At 28.1% G+C, this 26,926-nt stretch overlaps 4 protein-coding genes, 2 long non-coding RNA genes and 1 other non-coding gene across 12 annotated transcripts in view; 3 read left to right on the top strand and 4 right to left on the bottom strand.

The window, feature by feature from the left end:
- LOC123272114 overlaps positions 1-7,800 on the bottom strand; it is a 33,273-nt gene extending 25,473 nt beyond the window's left edge. Inside the window, exon 1 of one of the 2 annotated variants that reach the window (XM_044738777.1) lies at positions 7,622-7,800. In XM_044738777.1, the coding sequence (XP_044594712.1) occupies positions 7,622-7,676 (55 nt within the window). In that variant the 5' untranslated portion in view covers positions 7,677-7,800. The remainder of the gene's footprint in view (positions 1-7,621) is intronic. The other variant, XM_044738778.1, reaches the window with a different exon arrangement.
- A 372-nt stretch (positions 7,801-8,172) lies between these two features.
- On the bottom strand, positions 8,173-9,009 carry LOC123271449. The gene is made up of 3 exons (XR_006510878.1): positions 8,698-9,009; positions 8,445-8,637; positions 8,173-8,323 (listed from the first exon to the last, which is right to left on the bottom strand). It is a non-coding gene; the product is annotated as an uncharacterized LOC123271449 (long non-coding RNA).
- A 374-nt stretch (positions 9,010-9,383) lies between these two features.
- LOC123271448 lies at positions 9,384-10,540 on the bottom strand. Its single transcript, XM_044737778.1, has 4 exons — positions 10,421-10,540; positions 10,158-10,344; positions 9,960-10,084; positions 9,384-9,644 (listed from the first exon to the last, which is right to left on the bottom strand). Exons 1-4 carry the CDS (start codon positions 10,448-10,450, stop codon positions 9,546-9,548), a joined length of 441 nt encoding a protein of 146 aa, XP_044593713.1. The 5' UTR covers positions 10,451-10,540; the 3' UTR covers positions 9,384-9,545.
- A 1,170-nt stretch (positions 10,541-11,710) lies between these two features.
- Positions 11,711-24,148, bottom strand: LOC123271436 (zinc transporter 1). 5 transcript variants are annotated; one of them, XM_044737769.1, is made up of 10 exons: positions 22,208-22,340; positions 21,712-21,820; positions 21,443-21,638; positions 19,255-19,350; positions 18,893-19,191; positions 16,636-16,871; positions 16,381-16,559; positions 16,216-16,302; positions 12,808-13,184; positions 11,711-11,831 (listed from the first exon to the last, which is right to left on the bottom strand). In XM_044737769.1, exons 3-9 carry the CDS (start codon positions 21,629-21,631, stop codon positions 12,816-12,818), a joined length of 1,455 nt encoding a protein of 484 aa, XP_044593704.1. In that variant the 5' UTR covers positions 21,632-21,638; positions 21,712-21,820; positions 22,208-22,340; the 3' UTR covers positions 11,711-11,831; positions 12,808-12,815. The 5 variants fall into 5 exon arrangements, with proteins under 5 accessions (XP_044593704.1, XP_044593702.1, XP_044593700.1 ...); XM_044737767.1 differs by having other exon boundaries at positions 21,443-21,634; XM_044737765.1 differs by lacking the exon at positions 22,208-22,340 and adding an exon at positions 23,920-24,148 and having other exon boundaries at positions 21,443-21,820.
- Positions 22,112-23,923, top strand: LOC123271438. Its single transcript, XR_006510867.1, has 4 exons — positions 22,112-22,151; positions 22,228-22,416; positions 23,276-23,382; positions 23,837-23,923. It is a non-coding gene; the product is annotated as an uncharacterized LOC123271438 (long non-coding RNA).
- Positions 24,149-24,739: 591 nt separating the features above from the next.
- On the top strand, positions 24,740-26,676 carry LOC123271437 (60S acidic ribosomal protein P2). The gene is made up of 4 exons (XM_044737770.1): positions 24,740-24,888; positions 25,237-25,409; positions 26,179-26,274; positions 26,502-26,676. The coding sequence occupies exons 2-4, from the start codon at positions 25,238-25,240 to the stop codon at positions 26,570-26,572; spliced, it is 339 nt and encodes a 112-aa protein (XP_044593705.1). The 5' UTR covers positions 24,740-24,888; position 25,237; the 3' UTR covers positions 26,573-26,676.
- LOC123272306 lies at positions 25,089-25,165 on the top strand. The gene has a single exon (XR_006511056.1). It is a non-coding gene; the product is annotated as a small nucleolar RNA Me28S-Am982 (small nucleolar RNA).
- Positions 26,677-26,926: the final 250 nt, after the last annotated feature.

Here is a 26,926-nt window from a genome sequence, read left to right as displayed (position 1 = left end):
ATTAATAAAAAAAAAAAAATTAATAACAATAATAATCATAGCATCAAACCTAATTTTACGTTTCCTCGAATTTGATGTTATTAGCCTACAGAAATTAGCCAAATCGGCTGTGTCAACTGGAAATAGATTGAAAAATTATAATTTCTTAAAATTTCGATATCAAGTAGGTTAATATGAAATTCTAACAAGTATCTAATGGCGGTCTCAATTTGTTTATAAATAACACAGGTCCACAAAAAAAAAAAAAAAAAGTAGTCTGTGCTGGGTGTGCGACATATATTTTCCGACGTATTTTTTACCGCTGAACACGAATCTGAAGTGTCAAAATTGGGGGTCAAACTGCAAAAAACAGAGAAAAATAAAAAAAACCGATAAAATCTTCGATCTAATTAATTTTTCTGCATGATAATTAAAATCTTATTTTTTGTCATTTCCTGGCTCTTTTCTCCTCAAATGACCTGTGCAACGGATTTCTGATACGCTTTTTTCCTCTCTGTTGATTTTCTCTTTGTCGCATCCAGCAGTAATCTGCAAACATATTTACCCCTCACTGCCCCTGAAATCGCCGTTCAAATTCTTTAAGATCTTGATGAAATCTCTCTCCGTGCTCTTCACTAAAGTCTCCGTTGTTCTCCAGAAAGTAATCGAGTTGCGAATCAAGAAAGTGAAGTTTCAAATTCATTAGGCAACCTGAACGCTGAAAGTTTGCGATCATATTGGCCACAATATTTTCGTAATCAGCATCTTTGGTGTTACCTAAAAACTTGATACACACTTCCTTGAAACTGAGCCATGATGCCTTTTCTTGTTCATCCATCACTGAAACAAATGTTTCATTTTTGAATAACGTCCGGATTTCCGGTCCATCAAAGATGCATTCTCTCAATTTCGCATCTGATTTGTGCTTAAACACTCGACACAGGTATGTAAAGCACTCTCCTTCTTTATCCAGAGCTTTCACAAACTGTTTTATTAACCCAAGTTTAATATAAAGAGGAGGAATGAGAATTTTGGCTGGATCAACAAGCGGTTTTCTTATTATATTATGTGATCCAACCCTAAATAAAGATTTCGAAGGCCAAACTTTTTTGACGTAGTGATTTTTGCGATCTCTACTGTCAAACATACACAAATAGCATGGATACTTCGTGAATCTAGATTTTTCTCCCAGGATCATGGACAAAATCTTCAAATCACCACATACTTGCCATTTATGTTCTTCATACTTAATTTTTTTCAGAACAGTTTCTAGATTTGTGTACTCTTCTTTAAGTACAGTTGAGTGAGCTAAAGAGAAAAGAAGCATTACACGGAAAGATTAAAACCCGACTGGTTCGTGTTCTGCACACGACTCAGTCTGGTCCGCACACAACTCACTCTGGTGCGCACACGACTCAGTCGGGTGATGCACCAGAATCCGTGCAAAGTAACCCGCACACGACTGAGTCTGGTGCAGAACACGAACCAGTCGGGTTTTAATCTTTCCGTGTACAATCCATTAAAATAAACAAACCCCGCACGCTAGAATACCTGGCCCGATCGCAGATGAGTCAGCCGCCCTAGGGTTGATAACGCTCATACCTCCCCAGGCCTAAGTATGAGGGCTTTCCGACTTTGACGGAGACAATGTCAACTCGTCGTCGGACACACTACAGCATCATTCTCATATTCTAGCGCTTCCCTGCAAAACAGCGCGCTTTCGCTGGCTTCGATACCATGAAATGTTGACTAGTGAATCATTCTACACATCCCGTTAAAGGGCAGTTGTCGTAGTCCAAACACTCTTTGGTAGCAGGTTTTTGCCGGTAAATGTACCGATTCAATGTTCTGACGTTTTCTATAGTATCAAAGACAAAATTATTTCGATAAAAGACTTCAATAAGACACAATAAATGGCAAATAAACATATTTGCGAATCAGTGATGGATGCTATAGAGAGAAACAAAGCAGGAACTTCAATTTGATCATAACATACGGAAAATACTATTAGATAATGGATTTTATCGGTTTTTTTTATTTTTCTCCGTTTTTTTGCGGTTTGACCCCCAATTTTGACTTCAGATTCGTGTTCAGCTGTAAAAAATACGTCGGAAAGCATAGGTCGCACACCCAGCACAGACCACTTTTTAACTTCCCGCTAAGAAAATCGAAGATTTTCGAAAAATCGGGAAGTTATTGGTTTCACCCCGTTTTTTGAAAATCGAGTTTTCAACGGATGTTGACGTTTTGAGGTCCTAGGAAGCCTCCCCGAATGTTTCCGTGATGATGTCCGTACGTCTGTATGTATGTATGTATGTATGTATGTATGTGTGCGCGCGCGCGCGTGTGTGTGTGTGTGTGTGTGTGCGGCCGTATGTAAACCTCTCATAACTTTTGAACGGCTTGACCAATTTTATCGCGGTTTACGCCATTCGAAAGGGCTTGACTAAACTTAGTTTTTAAATACCATTTAGACTAATTCAAACCAGTAGATTTTAAGAAATCTTGAAAAAACTGCAGAAAAAAATTTTTTCAAATGCGGTTTTTTTGGAATAACTTTTAAATGGCTTAACTGATCGATTCTAAAAACTAATCAGCGCTTAACATAAAAAAACACGTCGATTGCCACCAGCCCGGTCAAAATCGGTTAATTCGTCCATGAGTTATCGTTAACGAAAAAAATCGAAAAAATCGTTTCTTGAGAATTACTTTGAAATTCCTTGTTCGATCACTTTAAACTTAAAGGTTTTTTGTGAGGCTTTAGAAACTGCGTTGAATGCTACCAACCACGTAAAAATCGGTTCATTTATTCAAAAGTTATTGCGGTTTTAAAATTCGAAAAATGGTGTTTTATTCAACTTCTAGCAGATTTTTGAGCTCGGAGAGCTCAAAATGATACGAAAATTATCCCTGATTAAAAAAAAAGTATTGAGACAAAGTAAAAAGTATTGAAAAGTATTGGTTTTCTAGGCAATCCAATACTTTTCAATACTTTTTTCTTTGTCTCAATACTTTTTTTTATTCAGGGATATTTTTGAGCTCGAAGAGCTCAAAAACGTAATAAATGCAGTTTTGTGCACTTAAGTATGAAATGAGCGGGAAGTTGCAGGGATGGCCTTTAAGGTCAACCGTTTTCCTAATTTTTTTTTTTTGTGGACCTGTGTAATTATTGTAACATCAAAGATAATAGGATTATTTTTGATGCCATGTATAGAACAAGAATCAATAAAAGTAAAATTTCCAACGATTTCCTTTCATACCTGAGTACTAAAATATTATCAATATTTCATTGAAAGTGTATTGTTGTATTCTTTATTGTCTTAAATTCAAAGAATCATTATTTGGTAGATTTAATAGAAATACATCTATTATTGTATTGTTCTTGTTTTACTATTGTATTGTATTGTTCTTCATGTCAAAATTAACTTAAAATTTTATCTTTTTAATAGTCAAGTAGTGCTCGAAAAAATCAGTAGCTAAAGAATTTATATACGTATATATACTTAAATAGAAAAAATTTCTTTCGAAAAATATAGGCATTTTTGTGACAAGGAATTAATTTGTTGGAAATTTTCAAAATTTTTTTTTCTTAGTTAAAAAAATCAAAATTTTATTCACATTACCTCGGCTGCCCAATTTTAAAACACAGTAACTGCAACATTTTTATACCTGATTTTTTCTAGTATTGTTGCATTTTTTATAACATTTAGACCTCAATTTCAAGTATTTTTTCTTAAAAATTTCTATATTTAAGTATCTTCTATTCACAAATCAAATTTTTCATCAATTTGGTGGGCAAACTTTTTTTTAATAAGAAAAATTGAAAAAAATTTTTAAATGTTAGTTACTGTGTTTTGAAATTGGACAGCCGACCTTTCTTGTAGAAAAAAAGTTTTTTATATTTTGAAAAGAACAATTTTAGATAAACAACTTGAAAATTTTCAACAAATCAATTTCTTGTTACAAAAATACCCATATTTTTCAAAGGGAGTTTTTTTCTTTCAGTATACATATATATGTATATGTAATATATAACGTCAATGCTGTGTTTACCGTAGCACCTATAACTATAAAAATGGGCCTTTAAGATTTTGAAAATGTAAAAACTCGTAATTTTCGTGATTATATTTGATAATAACTTTTGACTCAGAAAATATACCGTATTTTTTAAAACACCACTGCAAAGCTGATAAAATACCTTCAATTTGACCTATAACACCTTTTCTTTTAAAATTTTTACTTCTATCTATTTCATGGAATCGGCCTTCCTTCTCAGGTGCGGCCGAATACCGTTTTTCATTTTATTCTTGGATTATTAAATTTTTAAAAACTAAGTTACGTAAAGATTACTTATTTAACTAAGTTACGTAAGATTGTACTTATTTAAAAATGATTATACGATTTTTATGGAATGAATGACCATTAGACATTTCTTTATTTTTTATTAATAAATTTAACCCAAAAAATAATTTTTTTGGAACACATACATTACAATAGGCTACATTTTCTTCGAATACTTACTTCAACATATTTAATTTTACATTGAAGATAGTAGGATTTTTTTTTGGCTTCATAAATAAAAGAAAGTTTAACGAAAGTAAAATTTCCATAGACTTCTTTTCATACCTAAGTACCAAAATATTACAATGACATTAAAGGTGTATTATTATATTCTTTAAGGTATTAAATTCAAAGAGCCATTATTTATTTCTTGGATTTGAGTAAATATCTGTACTTAAGATCTCATTAAGAGTGTATACAAACTAATTGTAAATTTTAAAGAAATATCAATTAGCCTTAATAACTTTAATAACTTGGTAAATTTTGCTAATTTTTACCTGGCTAAGGTTCGCTCAAATTATAAACTCCACACTCCCTTTCCCTCTGACCATCCAACAGTAGAAGAATCAATGACAAACGTTTATTACCGGAGGAAAGAGTAAGACCCTAATGAATTTTTGAAAGAAGGGAGCCTCAAGAGTTTACCTTCTGAATCGCTTCAAGAACTCAAATCATTCTTACGACAAAGTTCGAAGTGCAACAATCTGCAAATTCAAACCAAATTTTTCTAAGCCTTACATACACTTGTGTATTATTCAATTACTCAAACAGAAAAATGGCAGTGAACAGTTGTGATTTGAAAATGATTGAGAAGTTAGTGAAATCCGGAGATTTGAATATCAACTCGGTACTTCCTTGTGATCAGTACCGAGAAATAAGTGTGCTCCAGTTCGCTATCATGAACTCGGGCGAGGAACTCATCGACTTTCTACTGAACAAAAACGTAGAGCTGAATATTAGCACTGTCTTCTTGGGAACGGCACTCCACGTGGCCATCAAGGAGAAGAACCTTGAAGTAGTGAAGAAATTAGTTTTTTCTGGAGCTGACGTCAACGTAAGACCAAGTCATTACGAGAGGTTGCCGCCACTTCACCGTGCCATTCAATGTGGTGATTACGAGATCACCAAGTTCCTGGTGATGTCAGGAGCAAACGTAAGCGTCTCGGCCTACAAAGAGGCGTCAATAGCGGGTTGCTATCACTGGTCTCCTTTGAATATAGCAATTTCGAAGAAGGACATTCGTGTGATTCAATTGTTGTTAAAGAACAACGCCACCATCGATCAAGGATCATACGGGGTGAAATCTTCCCTTCACTTGGCTGCAAGTACCAGCAGCATTGAGATTCTCCAAATCCTGGAGAACTTTGGAGCGAAGTTCAACATCATCAAGGATGGGGAATACACGGAGGAGTTTGAAGAAGCCATGCGTCAGGACAACATCGACATTTTTAAGCTTTTTGTTAAAAAATGCCCTAATTTTTTGGAAATTTCCGATTTGTGTGGTGAAACTGTGGCTCGCCAGGCTATTATATTAGGCAGTAAAAATATTTTAAATTATTTACTGGACTGCGGGGTAGACATTAATGTGGTCAACAACGACGACTCAAGTTTGCTTGACATTGCCATGGAAATGAATATCCACCTGGCTGACCTGACCTTCAATCAAGAGCGGCAGGATCCATCTTCGGCAATGATCAAGACAATTCAAGATCACATTATTAAATTATCTGCAGCCGGTGAATTTGTCACTGAAAAATATTTAAAAGCTGTGGATGGCGAGCATTTTCAATCATTTCGTGACAAGTGCGAGAAGGAAATCGGTGAAATGAAAATCCAAAAAATAAGAAACTCGAATTTAAGTTATTTTAGTGTATTTAAGAAAAATGTACATAGATTAGCTGTAGGTTTAACAAATTTAGACTGCATAAATAAGGACGAAATATTAGCCGAATTTCCAGTGTATGGTAGCTATATATTTGAAAAATTAAGAAGAGCACTTGACAGAAAAGAGCTGCTGAAAAATGCTGAAGTCCTGCACGATATTTTTTACATGGATTTACCTTCCTTAGTTGTAAGAGATATTTTCAATTATTTGAGTGATTTTGATTTAAGATTTTTCTCTGAATAATTGTATAAAATGTATAAATAATATTGTAAATATATTCTAGATTAAGTATTTTTAATTTGTTTAATGTAAATAATAAAAATTAACTATTTAATCATAACTATTGTAATTTTTTTATTCTTTCAACTCTAAAAAAATTTTTTAACTATTTACTAAAAAAAAACATTTCTAAAATAAAAAAAAACTTTTTTTTTCAATTAAATATTGATTGAAGTTTTTTTTGAGAAATAAAAATAAAAAAAAAATGACGTACTGTGAAAAAATAACGATTTTACTCGAAAAACTCGAATATTTTCCCGAATTTATCATCTTTAATTTTTTTTGTGTATTTTTTCAAAAAGTACATTCAAAAACAAAAATTAAAAAAAAAACGGTACCCAATATCAAAAAAAAGTTAGGTATGGTTATTTGAAAATAAAAAAGCCATTTTTTTGAAAAATGCATAACTTTTTTTGGGATGGACACAAAAATTTAAAAAAAATTCTCAAAAATGTTTTTCAAAGGGTAGAAAAGAATAATAAAGTGTCAGCTACATCTAAAGGGGTCGAGTTCAAAAGTGGTCGGATTGGCATTAAATACCCCATATATAAGTCATATTCCATACGAAATACAGCCTGTCAAAAATCATTAAATAAATCGAAAATATTATCTGCTTTTTCAAATTTTGAGCGACGTGTCTTCTTATTATAATTTTTATTAATCAAGTTCCATTTTAAAATTTGAATTTCATTTATTACACCTCTGTAATTGCGCGTATTTGTATGATTTTATAACTTTTAATTTTTTATTTTGATTTTTCCCTATAAAAAAAAATATAGATAGTCATCCGGAGCGCGGGCTTAAACACACCATAATTGTTAAATAACCTGGATTTTACCGAATTATTTTAATTTTTAACTTATTACACTTGAAACAAGGTAAAAAACTCTACAATAATTTAATTAAATAATTTTCAGGGCTGCAGAATGTTTTTAGATTATTTATTTAACCGAAGACAAAATGGCGTTCGAAGTAACTTTTGATTTAAGAAATGGAGTAACCTATAGTTTAAGAAGAAATCAAATGATATAAAAATTTAAATTACAATAATGGTTTTAAAACATTTTATAAGCTTTGATTATTTTGTGAGCTGGTTGTTGATTAATTAAACGAGTCATTTACGTAATTAGTAATTACCTCGGCATATTGCTACCAAAAAAAATAAAGCACAAGCTTGAATTAGCGATGCCATCGTTTAAAAACAATTTAAATCACTTCTCACTCGTTTACTGACTAATAATTTATAAATGTCTTCACTGTTTTTATACCATCTGACAAACAGCTATTAAAATTAACGATAAGCTTAAATAGTTCAATACCGTCTGTTATATCACTGCTATTATTAGGTCACGGACAATGTCAGATGTTTCTTTATTGTGATAACTGCAATTTTTTCTCAAATGTTTTAAACTTTTCTTGATATTAAGATATTTTGTCGATAGTTTGCAAAACAAAGTGTGCATTCTTCTCATTTTTTTATTAAAAAAACGTTACTATAATTAATCATAAATTTTTCAATTCTTTTTAAAAATTGTAAAAAAAAAATAAATGGTTCCATACTCTGTCAGTTTAGAAAATTTCTAATTGCATTCATAAAATATTTATTCTGCTTAGTAATTTAATTATTTAAATAAAAATAAATAAATAAACAGTAGGTATTTTAGAATAAAAATATTCTTTATTGCATTTCAAATTAAAAGGAAAATATTGTTTAATTGTACAATAATAAGTAGTAAATAATGAGTATAATAAAATTCAAATCCATTTCGAAACTTCTTTTGTCTTACTTCTGCCAATCTTAATCTTCAGTTTAGTGTCTCAATTAGTTCTAAATCCAAGCTGTAAGAAAAAAAATTGAGAAGATATTAATTAATTAATTCATCTATTTCTGTTAAAAATTGCGAATTTTTTTTCAACTAATTATTTACAATCTAACAATTAAAATCCAAAGATACATTACGTTCAACTTCAACATGGATCCAGCTGATGTTCTCTTGAGAGTGCGGATTACTGTTGGAGTAAAATTCGACGTTATCGAACGCACATGCGTACCATCCACTGTCACGTTGATCTACTGATTTCTTCTGTAAGCTATGTTCAATTAAGCCTCCCTTGACCATGTGAGTCCGTTCAATACGTTTAGAGCCCTCACCCTAAAAATGATATCGTTATAAATGACTCAAATTTTCATCTTCTTCAAAATAAAGATTCACCGAATCCTTTAAAATCATGAAAAAGTGGATTTCTCGATGGCCAGTGCATTTAAGATTCAACTCTTGGTTTTCTTTTATTTTGATCTCTCTTCTCCGTGGATACAATTTTGGAACTTTGGCTGTTGAAGTATAAAAAAAATTATTTTAAGGTAGTTGTCATGATACAATATTGTCAAAAAATTAGAGTATACGCGCCGCAAAAGTATATGAGCTTGTATAGCTAAGGAATCCATAATTTTTACGCAAGACCGTACCCGTGGAGACGTAAGCCATACAATTGTTTCTGTCCGACTCCGTAGATATATACTTTTTCATAAATTGTTGAAATTTAATCCGTTATTTATAAACAATTAGACGGTCAAAAATTTTTTTTTAAACTCACAATAAATACATTAAAAGACTATTAGTTTTTTTTTTATAACGAAAAAACTGGTACAGAACTGCAGAGAGCGTATGCAATCAATGTTAGATATCCAATTTCTAATTGAATTCATCTTGGGTTATAGGTGGTCAATCGACTTCAAATTTTAAGGGTAATTGTATCATCATGTCCTTAATAAGTATACAAAAATTTAGAATTTTCTGACGGTATACCTTAACCACGACAACTACCTTAAGAAAAATTTTTAAACTAAAAAAATTTTTCTTCGTTAAGTAAATTATACTTTATTCAAGAATTTTTGCTCTTCAAACTTTTTTTAATTGTTTAATAATTAAGTCACTAACCACTAACATGCTAATATAATACATTACCATGAACGTTTACGTAGATCCAACTGACGTCTGATTGATTGCGTTTATGAGTGTCAACTTCAATTGTTTCGTCTGCACAACCATACTATCCCTTGTCATCTGATAAAAGTGATTTTTTTTTGTATCGTATATGTATTGGAACCATCTCCTCCGATTGAAAACACCCCTAATTGAACTTTAGAGTTAGCAGCCGTCTAAAAATTTGAATTTCATTTTTCTAATTTAAAAAAATTTTTTTTTTTGTTTTGATTTTCATTTTTGTGTAGTTGATAAGTAATAGAATAAGTATAAAAAAATTTGAAAGCATTAATCATTACCTTCATATAGAAATAAAATTTTTAAAATAGCTTAAATTTTATCCCACTAGACCACCGGGTCCTCTTAAATTTGTTTTTTTTCAATTCTTGTGAGTAGTATTTGAAATTTTTAAATAATTTGAAATATCAAAAATCAAATAATCTTTTAATTATTTTGTTTAACCAGAGATCAGTCAAGAATTATAAACTTACGAGATAATCGTATACAATGTGGAATTTCAGCGTTTTATCATCACCCGATGAACACGAGAGTTCCAATGGATCGCCTTCATTTTTCACAAGAACCGATTTTGATGGCTGCAATTTTGGTTTCTTACCTATTACAAAAAAAATATAAATTAATTTATTAAAGTTCTTAAAAAATAAATCAATTTGTTCATAAAATCTTACTTATAACATAAACGCGAATCCAGCTAACATCTGGTTGTTCTTTATCAGTCTTATCAACTTTAATATATTCATCTGCGCAACTATACCAGCCTTCGTCACCGAGAACTAGAGATTTCTTTTTGAAATAATATGAATATTGTCCTCCAATTACCTCAAAAGTTTCTTCAGTACTTCTAGATCTTTTTTTCTGTAAATAAAAATTTATAGTCAATTAAAATTATTGTAATTTAATTTCAAAATAAATAATTGATCTAATAACTTACAGGATCTTCTAAGTCAGTGTAGAAAACCATGGGTTCGTCAGTTGTACATTTGAGAGTCAGCGATTCTCCTTCTTTTTTTATAATCTCCGACCCTGACGGTGTTAAAGTCGGTTTTTTCGCTATTGTTTAAATAATGAAAATTAATTTAGCAGATATTTTATAATTTTAAGAATTTTTTTAACAAATAAATAATGTCAAAGAAAATAAAAAAAAAATTGACATTTAATAAAAATTGAGTTAGCTGACATCTAAAATTTCTTAGAATTTTTTTTTTATTGAAAAAATTATTACAAAAAAATAAAAAAAAATTTTTCATTTGTAAAAAACTTGAAAAATTATAAGTGCAATTTTCAAAAAATATTTTTTAGTTTTAATTTAATAAATTAAAAAAAAATCAAAAAGTCAAAATATCGGCTAACTTTAGTATTATTGAAATTTAAAAAATTAAAAAAATAATAACGTAACTTTATGACATTAAAGTTAGCTGTCACTTGATCAATTCTTAATTTTATTTAACAATTAAATTAGTTCGAAAAAATTATTTAAAAAAAATTACGTTTTTAATTTTTTTTTAATTTCTACATATAAATTTTTTTTCTTATTTTTTTTTGCCGTAATTTATTTGTTAATAAAAATTCTAAAAATTATTAAATATCTGCTAAATTATATCTTCTCAAATCTAAAAAAACATGTTAAAAAAATGGAATTTAATTTAGCAGACATTTATAAATTAAAAAATTTTTTCAACAAATAAATTATAACAAAAAAAACTAGAAGAAAAAATTGACATGTAGAAATTTTGAAAAATTAAAAATGCAATTTTTATAAAATAATTTTTTGGAACAAATTTGTTTGTTAAAAAAAATTTTTAAATGGTTAAGCGACTGCTAACTTCAATGTCATGTATCAAACAAAATATTTTATATTATTAATTATTAATTATCAATTGTTGTATAAAAAAATTCAAGCGTTACAAGTTTAATAATTGAAGAAATACCTTGATAAATTGAAATTAGAAGAAACAAAGCACTAGCTTTGATGAGTAGAAGCGCCATTTTTCAGGATAATCTAGTTTACTTCTCACAAAAAATAAACTGAATAACTTTACAAACATCTTCAGCGTATTTATACCTTAAAAACTGAACCCGGAAGAACAGAAAACTCGTAAACAAATTATTTGATTAATAAAAACACCATTGTCACAAGCGAAGGGCAATATTTATAACGCATTTTCAACAATATTTATCTATTATTATTTTTCAATGGAGATTTATAAAAACTATAATAATATACAATGAAAAAAACCTATTTATTGAATTTAAAATTAAAAATTATAAAACAAGATATGTACACATGTTTTTTAATACTCGAAGATCCAGTCTTGTGATAAATACACTGTATTAAAAAAGAACTACCCTAGCGGTTTTGTAAATGCCGAAAAAATGTCGCAATTATACAGTATTAATGCGGTATTTTTTCAGCATTTTTTCGGTTGTTTTGGTCAGTTTTTTGATCGAAAAATTACGGAACATTTACCGTAAAAATGCGATACATTTACGCTGAAAATGAGGCATATTTACGGTAATAAGGCGGTAAAATGACTGTATTAAAACCATATTTAAAAAATGGTGTCAAATTAAATAACGCTCGGACTGGGATTCGAACCCAGAACCTCCTCGGGACATGTCGGCTACTCTACCATTTGAGCTACCCGGTCTATATCATATTGTTTTTTTGCTTATTCTATATACATTAAGCCACACCGTCCATCTTACGATAAGCATATTTAAAATTAAATAATATAATTATATATGTGAAACAATATAACTTTTCGATTTTAGAAAATTTGCAATTTTCTAAGTGAGAAATTAAAAATTGAAATTAAAATTAGAATATATTTACTTAACATATGTATTATTTTATATTAATTACCGCTAAATACCTAATTAAAAAATAATATTCTACATATTTTTTATTCAAAAACAGTATTTGTTTTTGCAAAGTAGCGATGGAGAATAAAAAGCAAAATTTGAAATTTTTCATTTTATTCATTTCTAACATAGAAGTGAACTAAAAATAAAACTAAATCTTTAATAATTGTCCATTATGTCAGAAAATATTCGGCAAAATTACTGTATTATTACGGTAATTATTTGGAATTTTTTGGGTAAAATTTGGGCATTAATGCGGTAATTGTATAGTATATTTTTGGTAACTGTACATCATAAGTGCAGTATATATACTGGATAACTACAGTATAAAAACTGGCCAAAACAACTATAGTTTAACCGCATTATTACCGAATTATAACGGTAAGTATACGGCATGAGCATAAATGCCGAAAAATTACGGTATTTTTACGGCATTATCAAAACCGCGAGGGTAACTAAAAAAATTATTTTTTGACATTTTCACAGGGATCTGCGCGAACTGAATTAACGTCAACATTTATGACACTGACGTTTCCATCAGGGCAACTATTTCTGTGATCTCTCGAGGGTTTAGGGACTGAAATTTTCTCAGTGTCCTTCAAGCTGACATTCATCGATTTAGTGCTGTCACTTTTGTGAAGCGTGAATTTTTTTAAATTAACATCTTCTTGAGAGGGAATTATCTCTTTGCGCAGAAATTTTTTATTTATTATCTTGTCGCTTTTATCCAATATTACTTCGTCAAGAAGATCGTCTTTGGAGCAGCACTGGGACTCGATGCATCGTTTTCCTCGACAACGGATCAGGCAATCTGACTTGCTGACTTCTTTCATCTGTAAGATATTTATTTATTTATTTATTTATTTATACTGACGCCAATCGGCAATATACATAAGAATTTACAGAAATTATAAAGATTATAAAGATTATCAGGGAAAAATTCAAGTGATTAAATTAACTTAAATAATTATTTGATGGTAAGTGAGCAGCAGGTTCTTTGTGGCGGTGATGAAGTTATTAAACGTTCCTCCATAGAAATCCAGATCATTGCGTAAGGAATTTACAATATGCCCCAAAGTAAAGCATTATAACTACAATATGAAGTAGTTGAGATACAGTACACTTTTGCGCTTCCTGTCACGTGCGCAGAAGTAGAAAAATAAGCCCACTGCGTCTTTTTTTTGACTTGGCTACGTTGCATTCTCGCTCAGAATCATTTGCCCCTTGAGACATGTGTTGTAGAAAAATTTAATGTTTTGAAATAATTTTGAGGTTACGTATAGTTGGAGACTGCAAATAATAAATGACTTCGCGGCTAAAGAATGGCAGATTTTACTTTAGCAATATTTCGATCGGTCAAGACTTAAGAGTGATAGAAAAGGTCCTGGTAAATTTAAATTAGAGAGTCTCAGTCAAGATTTTTTAAAAAATTCAGATGATGAACAACAATCATTTCATGATGCAGCTTATGACGTTCTAACTTTACAGAATTTAGTGGAAATATTAAATTTAAAAAATAATTTATTCACTTGTTATAAAAAATGTGACGTTTATTTGCAAGAACTATCTGATGCAAATAAAACAAAACATAATTTAAAAGTATTAACAGACTTGAAAGATATTATTTCGTTGAATACATGTAAAAAATTAGCTATGAATGATATTTCAGTTGATTCTTTGAAACAAATATTTAAACAAGGAGGTGATGAAGCTATCGTGCAATTTTTTACTGAAAAAGTAAATAACAAATTAAGAATAACAAAAAAAAAGATATTATAAAGAACGTCTTAGACTTTTTAATAAAATTACCAAAAAACTCAGTTAAGAAACCAAAAAAAAATAATTTTAAGAAAGAAAGAGTTTCTAAAAAAGAATAAAATAATTAGTAGTATTAATGTTCTTCTAAAGTTAAAAATAACTTATTTTAAATAAGTGCCTTTATAAAATATTTATTGAAAAATGTACTTTTAAATAAATAAATATTTATTATATTAATATTGTAGCTATATTCTTGATTTATACTATTTATTATTTTACATATTTATTTTTCCTATACAGTAAATTTGTGCTTAACCTATATCCAGTAAATTTTTATAGTTATTTGAATCTGTTGGGCTTCTACTGTATTTTGAACTTCCCGCGCAGTGCAACGTTGCCAAGTCACTAACTCTCACTTATTAGGTTATAAGAGAACGCTTGAAAATCATTAAAAGTAACACACTTTGAACATTGTTTATAAAAAAATGAATACCGCTCGTTTATGTTTTTTTTTTTCAAAAAAAATACTTGTTATAACTTCAATTAAATATTCTCAGTTTTTAAAAAAAATCCTAAGAAAAGTATGGTTGTTATTAAATAAAATGTTCGCTCTAACTACGGTCAGGATAGGGAATACATGTTAAATGTATGATTTTTAATTGCTAATATTTCGAAAATTAACACCGCAAGGACTATTAAAAAAAATGTATTCGTATAGAGGACACTTAGAAGTACGCGTATTCAAAAATTGAGGAATATTGTAAGAAAAGTGATTTTTCTCCCCTCCGGGCGGAAAGCGTCAATTTTCCGCCCGCTGCGCTAGACGAAAATGCCGCTTTCCGCCTCCGTCGAGGAGAAAAATAGTATACACACAACGGGCAGTAAATAAGAAAGTCTCAGATCACATGTTTATTGACCTCGGCTTCGCCTCGGACAACAATTACATGTGATCTGAGATATTTCTTATTTTACTGCCCTAGATGTGTAATATACTATTTCACCACGACTCCTTAACGACGTAGTTTTTGTTCGATTTAGCAGTCTTGAGCAGTCGTATTTATATATTTTATATATTTATTTATAATACTGAAGTTTTCGGACAGCTATCAATTTTTAAAATTTTTATAACAATCTAATTGCAATAAAAAAAAATAAGACATTAAAATTAACTGACATTAAAAGAATTTTTTATAATTTTGTAACAATGAAATTATTATGAAAAAATTTTAATAAAAAATTTCCCCATGTAAAAATTAAAATAAATTATTAGTGAAAATTTTTTAAAGCTTTTTTTTAATGACATTAAAGTTAGCAGTCATTTGACTATTTTTTAATTTTATTTAACAAGAAAATTTGTTCTAAAAAATTATTTTTAAAAAATAGCATTTTTAAATTTCTAAATGTCGATTTTTTTCTCACTTTTTTTTTGTTATCATTTATTTGTTACAAAAATTCTTAAAATTATTAAATATCTGCCGAGTTAATTTTCATATTTTTTTATTTATATTGATTTTTTATAAAAATTTAAATAATTGACAGCTGTCAGTTAACTTCAGTATTATAAAAAAATGCTTTAAAAAATTTCCATTAATTATTTTTTTTATTTTCCATATGTGAAATTTTTTTATTGAATTTTTCTCATAATAATTTAGGGCCACTTTTTCAATCTGAGATAAAATTTTATCTAATGCCAATATATATCTATATATTTCATGTTTATAGATGTACTGACAATAATAATTTTATAAAAAATTTTATCTCGGATTGAAAAACTGGCCCTTAATTGCTATGAAATTCTAGGAAAATTTTTAATGTCAGTTAACTTCATTGTCATGATACTAAAATTATATTAGCCGACGTTCAAAATTTTTTTATTTTTTTTTATTAATTAAATAAGAACTAAAAAAAAGTTTTAAAAAAATTGCACGGATAATTTAAACAATTTTCTACATGAGAAATTTTTTCTTTTAATTCTTTTTCAATAAAGAATTTTAATAAAATAAATTATAAAAATTTTCAGATGTCAGCTAATTTAATTTTCATTTCATTATCTTATTTATTTTTACGAATCTCTGTTTACAATTTTATACTTAATTTAATAATTACTTTTTGGAATTCAGGTTGGATTGTCACGTGCGTTATTCCCATTTCCATAAAAAATGCCGTCACTTGATCGATTATCACCGAGTAAACCTAAAAATTAAATTCAATTTTTGTAATCATGATGCAGCTTTAATTTATGTGAGTAATTTATTGTAAAATAATTATTACCGTTTGATCCAAAAATATAATATGAATAGTAGAAACTATTTTTTCACCAGCCAATTGCCAGACATGGAAATCGTGGACATTAACAATTCCCGGAAATGCTGCGAGTAATTCTTTTTTCAGTGAGTCAATATTTATATGATTAGGAATCGTTTGCAGTAAAATTAATCCAGATTCTCTTACTGAAAATGAAAGAAAAAAATTTTAATTATTTATTTTTTAAAAACTTTATAATAAATAAAAATATAAAATACTTACAATACGGATAGCTCAAAGCAAAGAGAGAAACTGAAGAAATTATTGCAAAAATCGGGTCAAAGAATTTAGCTAAATGAGCGTCTGTGAGATAAACTAGCAGAGAATTGACAACAACTAAAATACACCCAAGAACATCTCGACACATTTCTTGGAATCCTTGTCTCCTTGGAATCGCCAGTGGACTTCTTCTAGTTGGATTAGCGAGTCTCTGTTCGTCTGTCGCGTTCTCTATGCTTCTAGACAGACAAATAAATAAAGTTAGTAATGGGTTTAAAAATTCTATTAAAGTTTTATATTATTTATTATATTAATTATACTGACAACCTTGCAGTCACTATGTGACTGCCGTGACTTATGAACTATAAATAAATAAAATTTTTCATTATTAAATAATGACTTTAGCTAAATTGCACTGTAATTTTTTAACAATTGACGTTTTTAAAGATATAAGCTCATCCCGATGTTACACTCATCAAGAGCGTTCATTTGAGTACCCACATGCATTTTGATATATTTTTCATATATACATATCTATAATACATATAAATATATGAAAAATTGATGTGGGTACTTAAATGAAAGGTCTTGATGAGTGTAACGTCGGGATGAGCTTATATCTTTAGAAATGTCAATAGTTCACGAGATAGAAAGTCATTTCTTAATTATGTATCAAGAGATAGATACTTATCATCATAAATTAACTATTGGTGAGAATGATATGAAACCTTGAAAAGGCATATCTCAAGGTCAACACTTTTCCAGCGATACCAAATTTAACAATGAAACCGCATTTTATCATATAAATACACTGGCCACGAAATTTTGCTTATTCTGTTAATAATAATTAAGTATAATTTTCTTTAATTTTCTTTTTTCTTTTTTTTTTTATTTTTAGTTAAACTTAGGGATGCACTGGTTATGATTAATTATAGTTTAATTATCTTCAATAAGCTAGGTATATGTATAACATCTGCTTAATTATTATGTAATGTTTTAGACTTAATTCTTAATTCTTAATAGTTTGCATAATATCTCCTATTATTGATTAGCACTTTTAAGCTAAATTATTATACAGTGAGAACTATCTACAATACTGTTAATTAATTAATCAATTAATCCGCATTTATTTTCTTTTGTTTTCACTCTACCCTATGTAATATTCAATATACTACTGTTAATATGTAAAATATATCGCGTTCCAGATGCCAAAAGGGCGTATACCGGCAAAAGGTCCCGGTGAAAAGCCATAAGGGCGTATAAAAAATTTTTTTTCGGGAATCAATGTAGTTTCATCTGAAATGTGCAGAAATGCAAAAAAAAAAATTTCATACGCCCTTATGGCTCCCGGGACCCATCTCGGATGCCATAAGGGCGTATAATAAAAATTCTGTTCTTTTTTTCTAAGTCCAAGAAAATTTTTAATTAAGAAAAAAATTTTTTTTTTTGCATTTCTGCACGTTTCATACAAAAATACGTCGATTCCCGAAAAAAAATTTTTTTGATACGCCCTTATGGCATCCGAGGTGGGTCCCGGGAGCCATAAGGGCGTATAAAAAAATTTTTTTTCGGGAATCGATGTATATTCGTCCGAAATGTGCAGAAATTCAAAAAACAAATTTTATACGCCCTTATGGTTCCCGGGTGCCATAAGGGCGTATAATTTTTATACGCCCTTATGGCATCTGTAACGCGATATGTATAAATGACCCTGTTATTGGCCTTCTGGCTGTTGGGTCTGTATTAGATAAATAAATAAATAAATAATAACTTTTGTTAGAATTGTACTGTATTTTTTTAACTATTGACGCTTTTAAAAAAATAAGCTCATCCCGATGTTATACTCATCAAGAGCTTTCATTTGAGTACCCACATGAATTTTGATATATTTTTCATATACACATATATATAATACATATAAATATATGAAAAATTGATGTGGGTACTTAAATGAAAGGTCTTGATGAGTGTAACATCGGGATGAGCTTATATCTTTAAAAATGTCAGTAGTTCACGAGATATAAAGTCATTTCTTAGTTATGTATCTAGAGATAGAGCATTTTCAAATGCAGCTGAAATGCTTATCATCATAAATTATCTATTGGTGAGAATTATATGAAACCATGAAAAGGCTCGAATTCAAGTCAAGACTTTTCCAGTGATACCAAATTGAACCATAAAAACCCATTTTATCATAAATACACTCGTCACAAAATTTTGCTTATTCTCTTAATAATATAGATTAAATTAGATAACATACTTCTGGAGGACGACATTTCCATCTTTGGTCACATGAAGCAGTAGTCCTTGATTGAATGTATATCCGCCAATAATTATATAGCAAAACGCATTGAGAAGTATTCCAGATACTCCAATACACATAACCGGGACCGGATGATGCATTTCATCGAGATGGTCAATGTGAATGAGAGTTTGCAGCGCTTCCACCAATAACGAGAAACAAAACGAAGCGAGAAGCACGCAACATATAAGCATCGTCAGGATATCAATCCTCGCCCATCCAAATGTGTTCTTCATCCTGCTATCTGAGCATGAGTGCTGAAATGAAGTTCATTTATTAAACATTAAATTTAAATGTAAATAATTACAATTAAGACTTACTTTAGATTCAGATGCTGAAGGATTTTCATTCTCTTTAATACAAAAGATTGAGTCTTTTGAGTTACGGTCTCTCCGGCATTTATCTTGCTTACCATACTGTAAAAAAATTAATTATTCAGTATAATTATCTGTTTGGTTAATTAAGTATTCAAAAGCGTAAATACTGTTTTAAATAAATCTTGACACTTGGAAAATATTTAATGTTTAGTAAATATGAGAAGAATACTGTAATTTATTTATTTATTTATATGGGTGATTCTCTGTAAGGATGTTTTTTGCTGTCCCAGGAATTTTTTTATTAGAAAAATTGTTTTGTTACTAAAAAAAATTTATTACGAAAGTAAAAAAACATTTCTATTTGGAGCATTGAAAACTAAAATGAAATAAATTTTGGTTTTTTTGCTATACATTCGTAAACCACCGAAATAACAGTCCCCTGGGCTGTCCCATTCCCAAAATTAAAACTTTAAGATTAAATTTTAAGTTACTCGTCCATAATTTATAATTTGGTCCATAATGTTTATAAACTTAATTAGTTAACTAACAATCTTCTTCAATAAAAAGTACCGAAAATTAATTTGTTTCATTAAATTCATTAAACCAAAGTTTGTCCCAGGCATTTTAAGATCAGTCCCCTGCCAGAAGTTCAAAGCCAAAAAAAAATCCAGCGTGTTATTTTACCTTTTGTAAGGTTTATAAGGATCTAACTAGCCTTGCACATATATGTGTCTGGGCCACTTCAAAACTCAGTCCCCTGGCAACTATTTTTATTTATAATTTATTTATAAAATTGGATCCATAAATCTTAATATTATTCTAATTAATCTAAACATTCATTGAGAACTTGAAAAGTTGAATGCATTGAAATAGTTTGCTTGATTTTTCTCAATTTGATAAAAAAAAAAACAGTCCCCTGTGATGTTATATGGCAAAAGATACCCAAATATCGAAAAAGCAAAAATTAAATCGGCTGTTTATTTATTATCATTAAGCTGATAGTTTTGTAGCCCTTGTTAATTTTTTTTTCTAATAAAATGAAAAATAAATTGGTCGGACAATTTTGTACATATTTAAGACGTCCTTACAGAGAATCACACATCCTTGATTAAAAAAAAGTATTGAAACAAAGAGAAAAGTATTAAAAAGTATTAGTTTTCTAGTCAATCCAATACTTTTCAATACTTTTTTCTTTGTCTCAATAATTTTTTTTATTCAGGGATATATACCATACGCCGATCGGTATTATACATCGAAAATTAATAAAGTAAATAAGAGAAATTTATAAGAGAATAATAAAATACATACGTAGAATACAATTGTTTTATCACCTCATTCAATCTGTTGTAGGGGATGGTAAAAATACTTATTGTCTTTTAGGCCTTGTTATTGATAGGTTTACCATCATAAAAGTTAATAGCATTTAATTAAATTTGAGTGATAATACATGTGTATCGTTTATCACAATATAAATTTAAAAAACTTTTACTTTATCAAGATTTTTGAATTTGAAAATTAAATTAATTAATTTATTTATTTATTTATATACTTAAACGCCAATCGGTTTTGTACATATTAATAATACAAAAATTTTTAGTATATTATTTTATTTTTTTAATTCATTATCAAATTAATACTTGTAAGCGGAAAGGGATGTAAAAGGCCATTCAGGCCATACATTATATGAAATAAACTACTACTACTACTACAAAAATTTTTAGAGAAATTTATTCAAACAAAAATTATAATAAAAAAGAGACTAATATAGATAAGGAAAAGTATTGCAGCATTAACAATCACAGGATTAAATATGAAAAAAAAATATATTAATCTTTAAAATTAATTTATTATCATAAATTTTTATTCAAAAATTTAAATTTTATAAATTTTAAAATCTGAAAATTTTTATTAAATTAGATTTTTTGAAAATCAAACTAGTTTTTATATTTAATATGGCGTAGAGTAAAACATAGTAAAAAAATATGATCTTCATTTTTTTTTATTTTTTTCAAATTTTTATTACAGAAAATAAATAGATGAAATATTACTTGTGTATAATCACCACTCTAAAAATGATTAATCAACAATAAAAATTTCTAAGCTTGTAAATTAATAAATTTTCAGCTTAAATAAATTGAAAAGAAAAGAAGAAATCAAGATTAACTAGTACATTAAATAAGAGTAAACTCACCTTGATAGAAGCGATGCATCCGACTAATGCAACAATATTACACAGCATGTGATAAGCATTGAGTAGTAGAGTAAGTGAGTGCGTCACATGGCTGGCTATTATTTCAATTATGAAGAAGGTGCTCGTGAAGAAAAGCACCAGGTATAGCTGGACTGGCTGCAGTTGTCTGAACCACTCTTTCACAGCCATGACCTTACTGTTTTTTCTTTTTTATTTTTTTTTATACTCACTATTAAATAAAATCACAAATACTAGATACTAGATACTACCGCAGCAGTCGCCGTAGCAAACAAGATGAGAGTAACGTTGTCTTCGTTTTCTTCTATCTACCATTCACCAGCTCACTTCCTTTTTCTCTCGGCCCTCCTGATAGTCTACCTTATTTTTAAATTAAAAAAAAATAAATAAAATCACTGATTCAACGCGATAATATTTCTGTCCCATACCCCACCCACTATTTTTATTATAACTATCATTGTTATTATTATTTTATTAAATCCAAACTGTTCCCACTTTATTCAATGATTCGATCCTTTGATTTTCAAATTACGCTGAAATTCACAACAAATTTTAACTTGATACTTCACTAATTAAAAATTTAATTTAATTTAAATTTATTCTTTCAGATCATTATTCTTAAATAAACTTGCTTGCTATAAAAAACTGAAATTCGACGAGGAGTATGAATGTTTAAATTAAAAAAAAAAACGTAAGTTAATAATTACAGTAAATTTATGTAAAATTAAATTATAATTGATAACTTACTAATTTTTTAATTTTTTTAGATTGAACTGAACAATTGTAACAAGGTACAGAGAATAAACGGTGAATGATGTCGTACTCGAGTCTCAGTGGCAACTAAACTACCGAATCTTCTTATTCTTCAACGCTCGTGTTCATTTTATTAGATATCTCGTGAACTTTACTTCTTCTTAGTTTAAGATACAATATCAAGGGTGCACTTATTATTATTAGTAAGTAAATAATCTAAGTACATTGACTCGTGACTAATTTTTCAACAATTAAGTTGAAAAAAATATGACAAATTTTTTAAAAATTACCTCACGGGATAATTTATTCAGCGACCTTGGAGTAGCAATAAATATCTGAAAAGTATCCGATACTCAAATATAAAGATGATAAATTGAAAAAACCTTTTTTTAAAATTCTATAAATTATATTTCTAAAACTAGTCGCTCTATCTCGACGATAACGACGATAATCGTATGCTGAGATAAAAAGTAAAGAGTAAATATTCTGTTAAATATATTTATATACATAGATATTTTTTTGTTTAACCATTCGAATATTCATAAGCTGGAAAATTAGAATCAATTGCATGCGTGTACTCTCGATAGTTATGTATGCATGTATATATGTAAGTATCTTCATGTATGTATATAATAAAATAATGATCAGATGTGTGAGAAAGGACAACTATATCAAAGCCCTAGTTGGCAACATCCGGACTCGGGCCATGAGGTTTTATTTTATTTTTTTTTAATAATTTATATTATAACTATCAACTATCTCAATGTGACTATTTAATAGATTAAATTTTATGTAATTAAATAATTACCTTTTATTGTATACCACGTGATTTTTTTTCGAGTGGGCGCTTCAGTAGAAATTTATTGTTGATAATTAACGATTAAATGACTGTTCTATTTTATTATTAAGAATTTATTTTTGATAGCAATGAATATCTGTTTATAAATCATTTTGCTCGGCTAATCTTTATAACAGATAATCACTTTATTGTTTTATGCTGTCTTATCTAATTATTTATCTAATTTATTTTCTGATTAATTAAATTTTTGTTTTTACTTGTAGGATTTATCAAAAAGAAGAAATTAGAAAAATTTTTACGGCAGAACAATGGAGTTTACTGATGAAGGATACACACGTAATTTCAATGAGTATTATCTACGCGATCAATGGTAAATAGAAGATAAGTTACTAAATGATCTAGATTAGTTACGAGTATGCAAATTAAATTTTTTTTAAATGACATTAAAGTTAGCAGTACCTTGACAATTTTTTAATTTTTTTTAATAAACAAATTTGTTACAAAAAATTATTTTTAAAAAATTGCATTTTTAATTTTTCAAAATTTCTACATGTCAATTTTTTCTTCTAATTTTTTTTGCTATAATTTATTTGTTAAAAAAATTTTTAAATTAATAAATGTTTGCTGAATTAATTTACATGTTTTTTTAATAATTTTTTCAATAAAAACAAAATTCTAAAAATTTTCAGATGTCAGCTAACTTAATTTTCCTTAAATGTCAATTTTTTCTTCTAATTTTTTTGCTGTAATTTATTTATTAAAAAAATTTTTAAAATTAATAAATGTCTGCTAAATTAGTTTCCATTTTTAAAAATTTTTTTTAGATTTGAGAAGAAAAATTGGATGATAATTTTTTAGAGTGAAAATTAAATATTTATTGAATAATTTTTGAAGAGGATTTAATTACCTGAGAATTTCTATGAGAGTTCATTGAAATTGATAAAAAAGTATTCGACTGTTTTTAAAGGTATCACTTTTTTTAGTATCAATTCATAGCGGAGCTAAAAGATAAAAGTAGTAATAGAAAAAATAAAATAGTAAGTAATTTACAATCACTTCGTTTGACGTCTAATATAATAACTCGATTGAAAACAGCAAACAATTTAAAAAGTTGCCGTTTGCCGTGTCTGATTGAAGGTATGACTAATTGTAAACAAACTAGTTTATGAGATAAATTATATAATGGATCAAATAATTGTTTACGAGCGATTTTATATACTTCAATAATTTATTTCAGATTTAAATTGTAAAGTTTATGGTAATTATTATGAGTATGAAAATTAATTAATTTAATTTTAAAAAAGCTTGATAAAAAAAGTAAAGTGTTAGATTTCTTCTTTGTTACAAAATACCAACGGATGTTATTAAAAAGTGAGTACTTATCTTTAGCTGTAAATTATATTTTTTATTTTATCTATCAATAATTATTTTTATTTTATTTTATTTATTTTATTGATCATGGAGGTAATTTTCTTTTTGACAACAAATCCAAATGATTACAAAAATTACAAAAATTGTTGAGAATACATAAATTGAAAGAAATTAAAGTAATAATTAAATATAAAATATACTGAAAATCATTTTATCAATTTTTCATTTATTAATTAGTTAAATAATTACTAATAAAAAGTATTTTTTATTATAAATTATAAAGAAGAAATGTAATAAAAATAAAATTAGTTTAAAAAAATACAATTTAAATTTCCCGCGCAGCAAAAAGATGGCAGCACTATTGAAGACACGTGACTTAGCCGCCATTTTTCTAGACAGCAAAGAACCTCTCCATCTCCATAACTTCTTTCACGTTGATTTCTTGAACTGAAATCATCAATTCATTTTTAGCGTTTCCACGTTTCGTGTCAATACGACTTAAAAAGTAAGTTAAAATTTGTAATTAATTGATAAATATTTTAAATACCCATCAATATAATATTTAGTCTTCTTAAATTAATAATTAAATCAAACGATTATATTAAATTCCTGTAAATATTCCCGGATTAGCGTCGAGCTTTGAGGCTATGTTGATCCACTACACGTTGTTCTTTAAAACTGATAATTGCATTAGTAATTAATAATTTAACATGATGATTAAAATTTATCACCATCTTTCGACTGAGTGGCATTGATGATAATTTTATTTTCTGATTTAAATATTCAAATAAATTTTTTCATCCATTTTTAACCAGTTTTGTAAGTTTGTAAACTAATGACTTTTTTTTTACAGAATGCGTTACGTGGCCGCTTACTTATTGGCTGTTATCGGTGGCAAAGCCTCACCAACGCAAAATGACATCGAGAAAATCCTCTCATCTGTCGGAATCGAAGCTGATGCCGAAAAGCTCAAGAAGGTTATCGCTTCCCTCGAGGGCAAATCTATCGAAGAATTGATCGCTGAAGGTAATCATGCTTCTTATATAAATTTTAGATTCTATGATATTAAAATTGGGAGACATGATAATTTTTTATGAAAATTAAATTAGCTGACTTTTAAAAATTTTTATAATTCATTTTGTTGAAAAATGATTTTTAAAAAATTAAAATTTTCACATGTAAAAAATTTTAAAAATTATACGTGGAATTTTTAGAAAATAGTTTTTTAATCCTATTATTTAATTAATAAAAAAATAAAAAATTTTTGAGTCGGCTAATTTAATTTTCATAATTTTTTTTACAAATAAATTATAGCAAAAACAATTTATTTAAAAAATTCCATGTTTAGAAGCTCTAAAAAATTATAAATGAGATTTTTTAAAAATAATTTTCTATAAGGTAAAAGCCCCAATATATGATCATGTACCAGTATATGATCACTCCATGTATTTGTATACCTATACTTGTGAATATAGATATACAAATACATGGAGTGATCATATACTGGTACGTGATCATCTATTGGGGCTTTTACCTTACCTAGTTTATTTTTTAAAAAATATGAAAATTAAGTTAGCCGACATTTAAAAATTAAAAAATTTTTTTTTTTATTGAAAAAATGACTACAAAAAATAAGAAAAAAAATTTTCACTGCTAAAAAACTGAAAGTGCAATTTTTTAAAACATTAAAAATGTCGGCTAACTTTAGTATCATAAAAATTATCAAGTGTCTTTTAACTTCAGTGATGTTTTTTTCTTAAAAAACTAATGATATTAATTGAAATTATTTTTTTAGGACGATCAAAATTGTCTTCAATGCCAGTTGGTGGTGGTGGTGCTGCTGCCGCAGCGGCTCCAGCTGCTGCTGCTCCCGCTGCTGAGGAGAAGAAGGGTACGTTATTTTATTTTCATAAATTACTAAAAAATTCTATTACAATATTTAGAATTTTTTTAATTATAAAAAAATTTTAATTAATGAAAACATGATGCTACTTTTTCAACCATCTTTCGACTGATTTACTGTGTTGATTAATTTTTAACTGATTTTTTTTATAAATAATTAATTTCTATTTATTTTGTTATTTTCTTTAAAATAATTTTTTAATTGTGTAATTGCAGAGGACAAGAAAGCCGCCAAAGAAGACTCTGAGTCAGACGATGATGACATGGGCTTCGGTCTGTTCGACTAAAAACCTTCAAAAAATTAAATTATTCATTAGCATTAACACCTTTTGTTAATATAAATTTATACATTTGTTTCAATCCGCTGATGAATAAATAATTTTTTACTCTATTCACATTTTGTCATTTATCCAGCAAATATTTAACCTATAATTAATAATAATATAAACATAAAAACTAAAATAAAATTAAGCTTACTGTATTTATAAGTTATAAAATAAAATTAATAGTAAGTAATTTAAAACATATAAAGAAGATCCACCACCGGCGTGATTAGATTCAAAGTGCAAGAAAACCGTATCGCGCATTCGTCCGCGTCGTCGTGGCTTCATTCACACAAGAGTAAAGTGGGGTACAAATCA

The sequence above is a fragment of the Cotesia glomerata genome, linkage group LG9 (assembly GCF_020080835.1).
Source record: "Cotesia glomerata isolate CgM1 linkage group LG9, MPM_Cglom_v2.3, whole genome shotgun sequence".
Classification (NCBI taxonomy): domain Eukaryota; kingdom Metazoa; phylum Arthropoda; class Insecta; order Hymenoptera; family Braconidae; genus Cotesia; species Cotesia glomerata.
The sequence above is the reverse complement of the archived record's forward strand: the minus strand, read 5'-3'. Positions and strand labels throughout refer to the sequence as shown.

Bases quoted from the DNA above. Each gene is read 5' to 3' on its own strand.
- LOC123271437 (XM_044737770.1), top strand. From the start codon at position 25,238: ATGCGTTACGTGGCCGCTTACTTATTGGCTGTTATCGGTGGCAAAGCC. The intron at 25,410-26,178 runs GTAATCATGCTT...TTATTTTTTTAG, and splicing joins CGAAGAATTGATCGCTGAAG to GACGATCAAAATTGTCTTCA. The intron at 26,275-26,501 runs GTACGTTATTTT...GTGTAATTGCAG, and splicing joins CGCTGCTGAGGAGAAGAAGG to AGGACAAGAAAGCCGCCAAA.
- LOC123271436 (XM_044737765.1), bottom strand. From the start codon at position 21,631: ATGGCTGTGAAAGAGTGGTTCAGACAACTGCAGCCAGTCCAGCTATAC. The intron at 19,351-21,442 runs GTGAGTTTACTC...ATTTTTTTACAG, and splicing joins GATGCATCGCTTCTATCAAG to TATGGTAAGCAAGATAAATG. The intron at 16,303-16,380 runs GTAATAATTATT...TTTAATTTTTAG, and splicing joins TTATATTTTTGGATCAAACG to GTTTACTCGGTGATAATCGA.
- LOC123271448 (XM_044737778.1), bottom strand. From the start codon at position 10,450: ATGGTTTTCTACACTGACTTAGAAGATCCT. The intron at 10,085-10,157 runs GTAAGATTTTAT...TTTTTGTAATAG, and splicing joins GATTCGCGTTTATGTTATAA to GTAAGAAACCAAAATTGCAG. The intron at 9,645-9,959 runs GTAAGTTTATAA...TCAAATTTTTAG, and splicing joins ACATTGTATACGATTATCTC to ACGGCTGCTAACTCTAAAGT.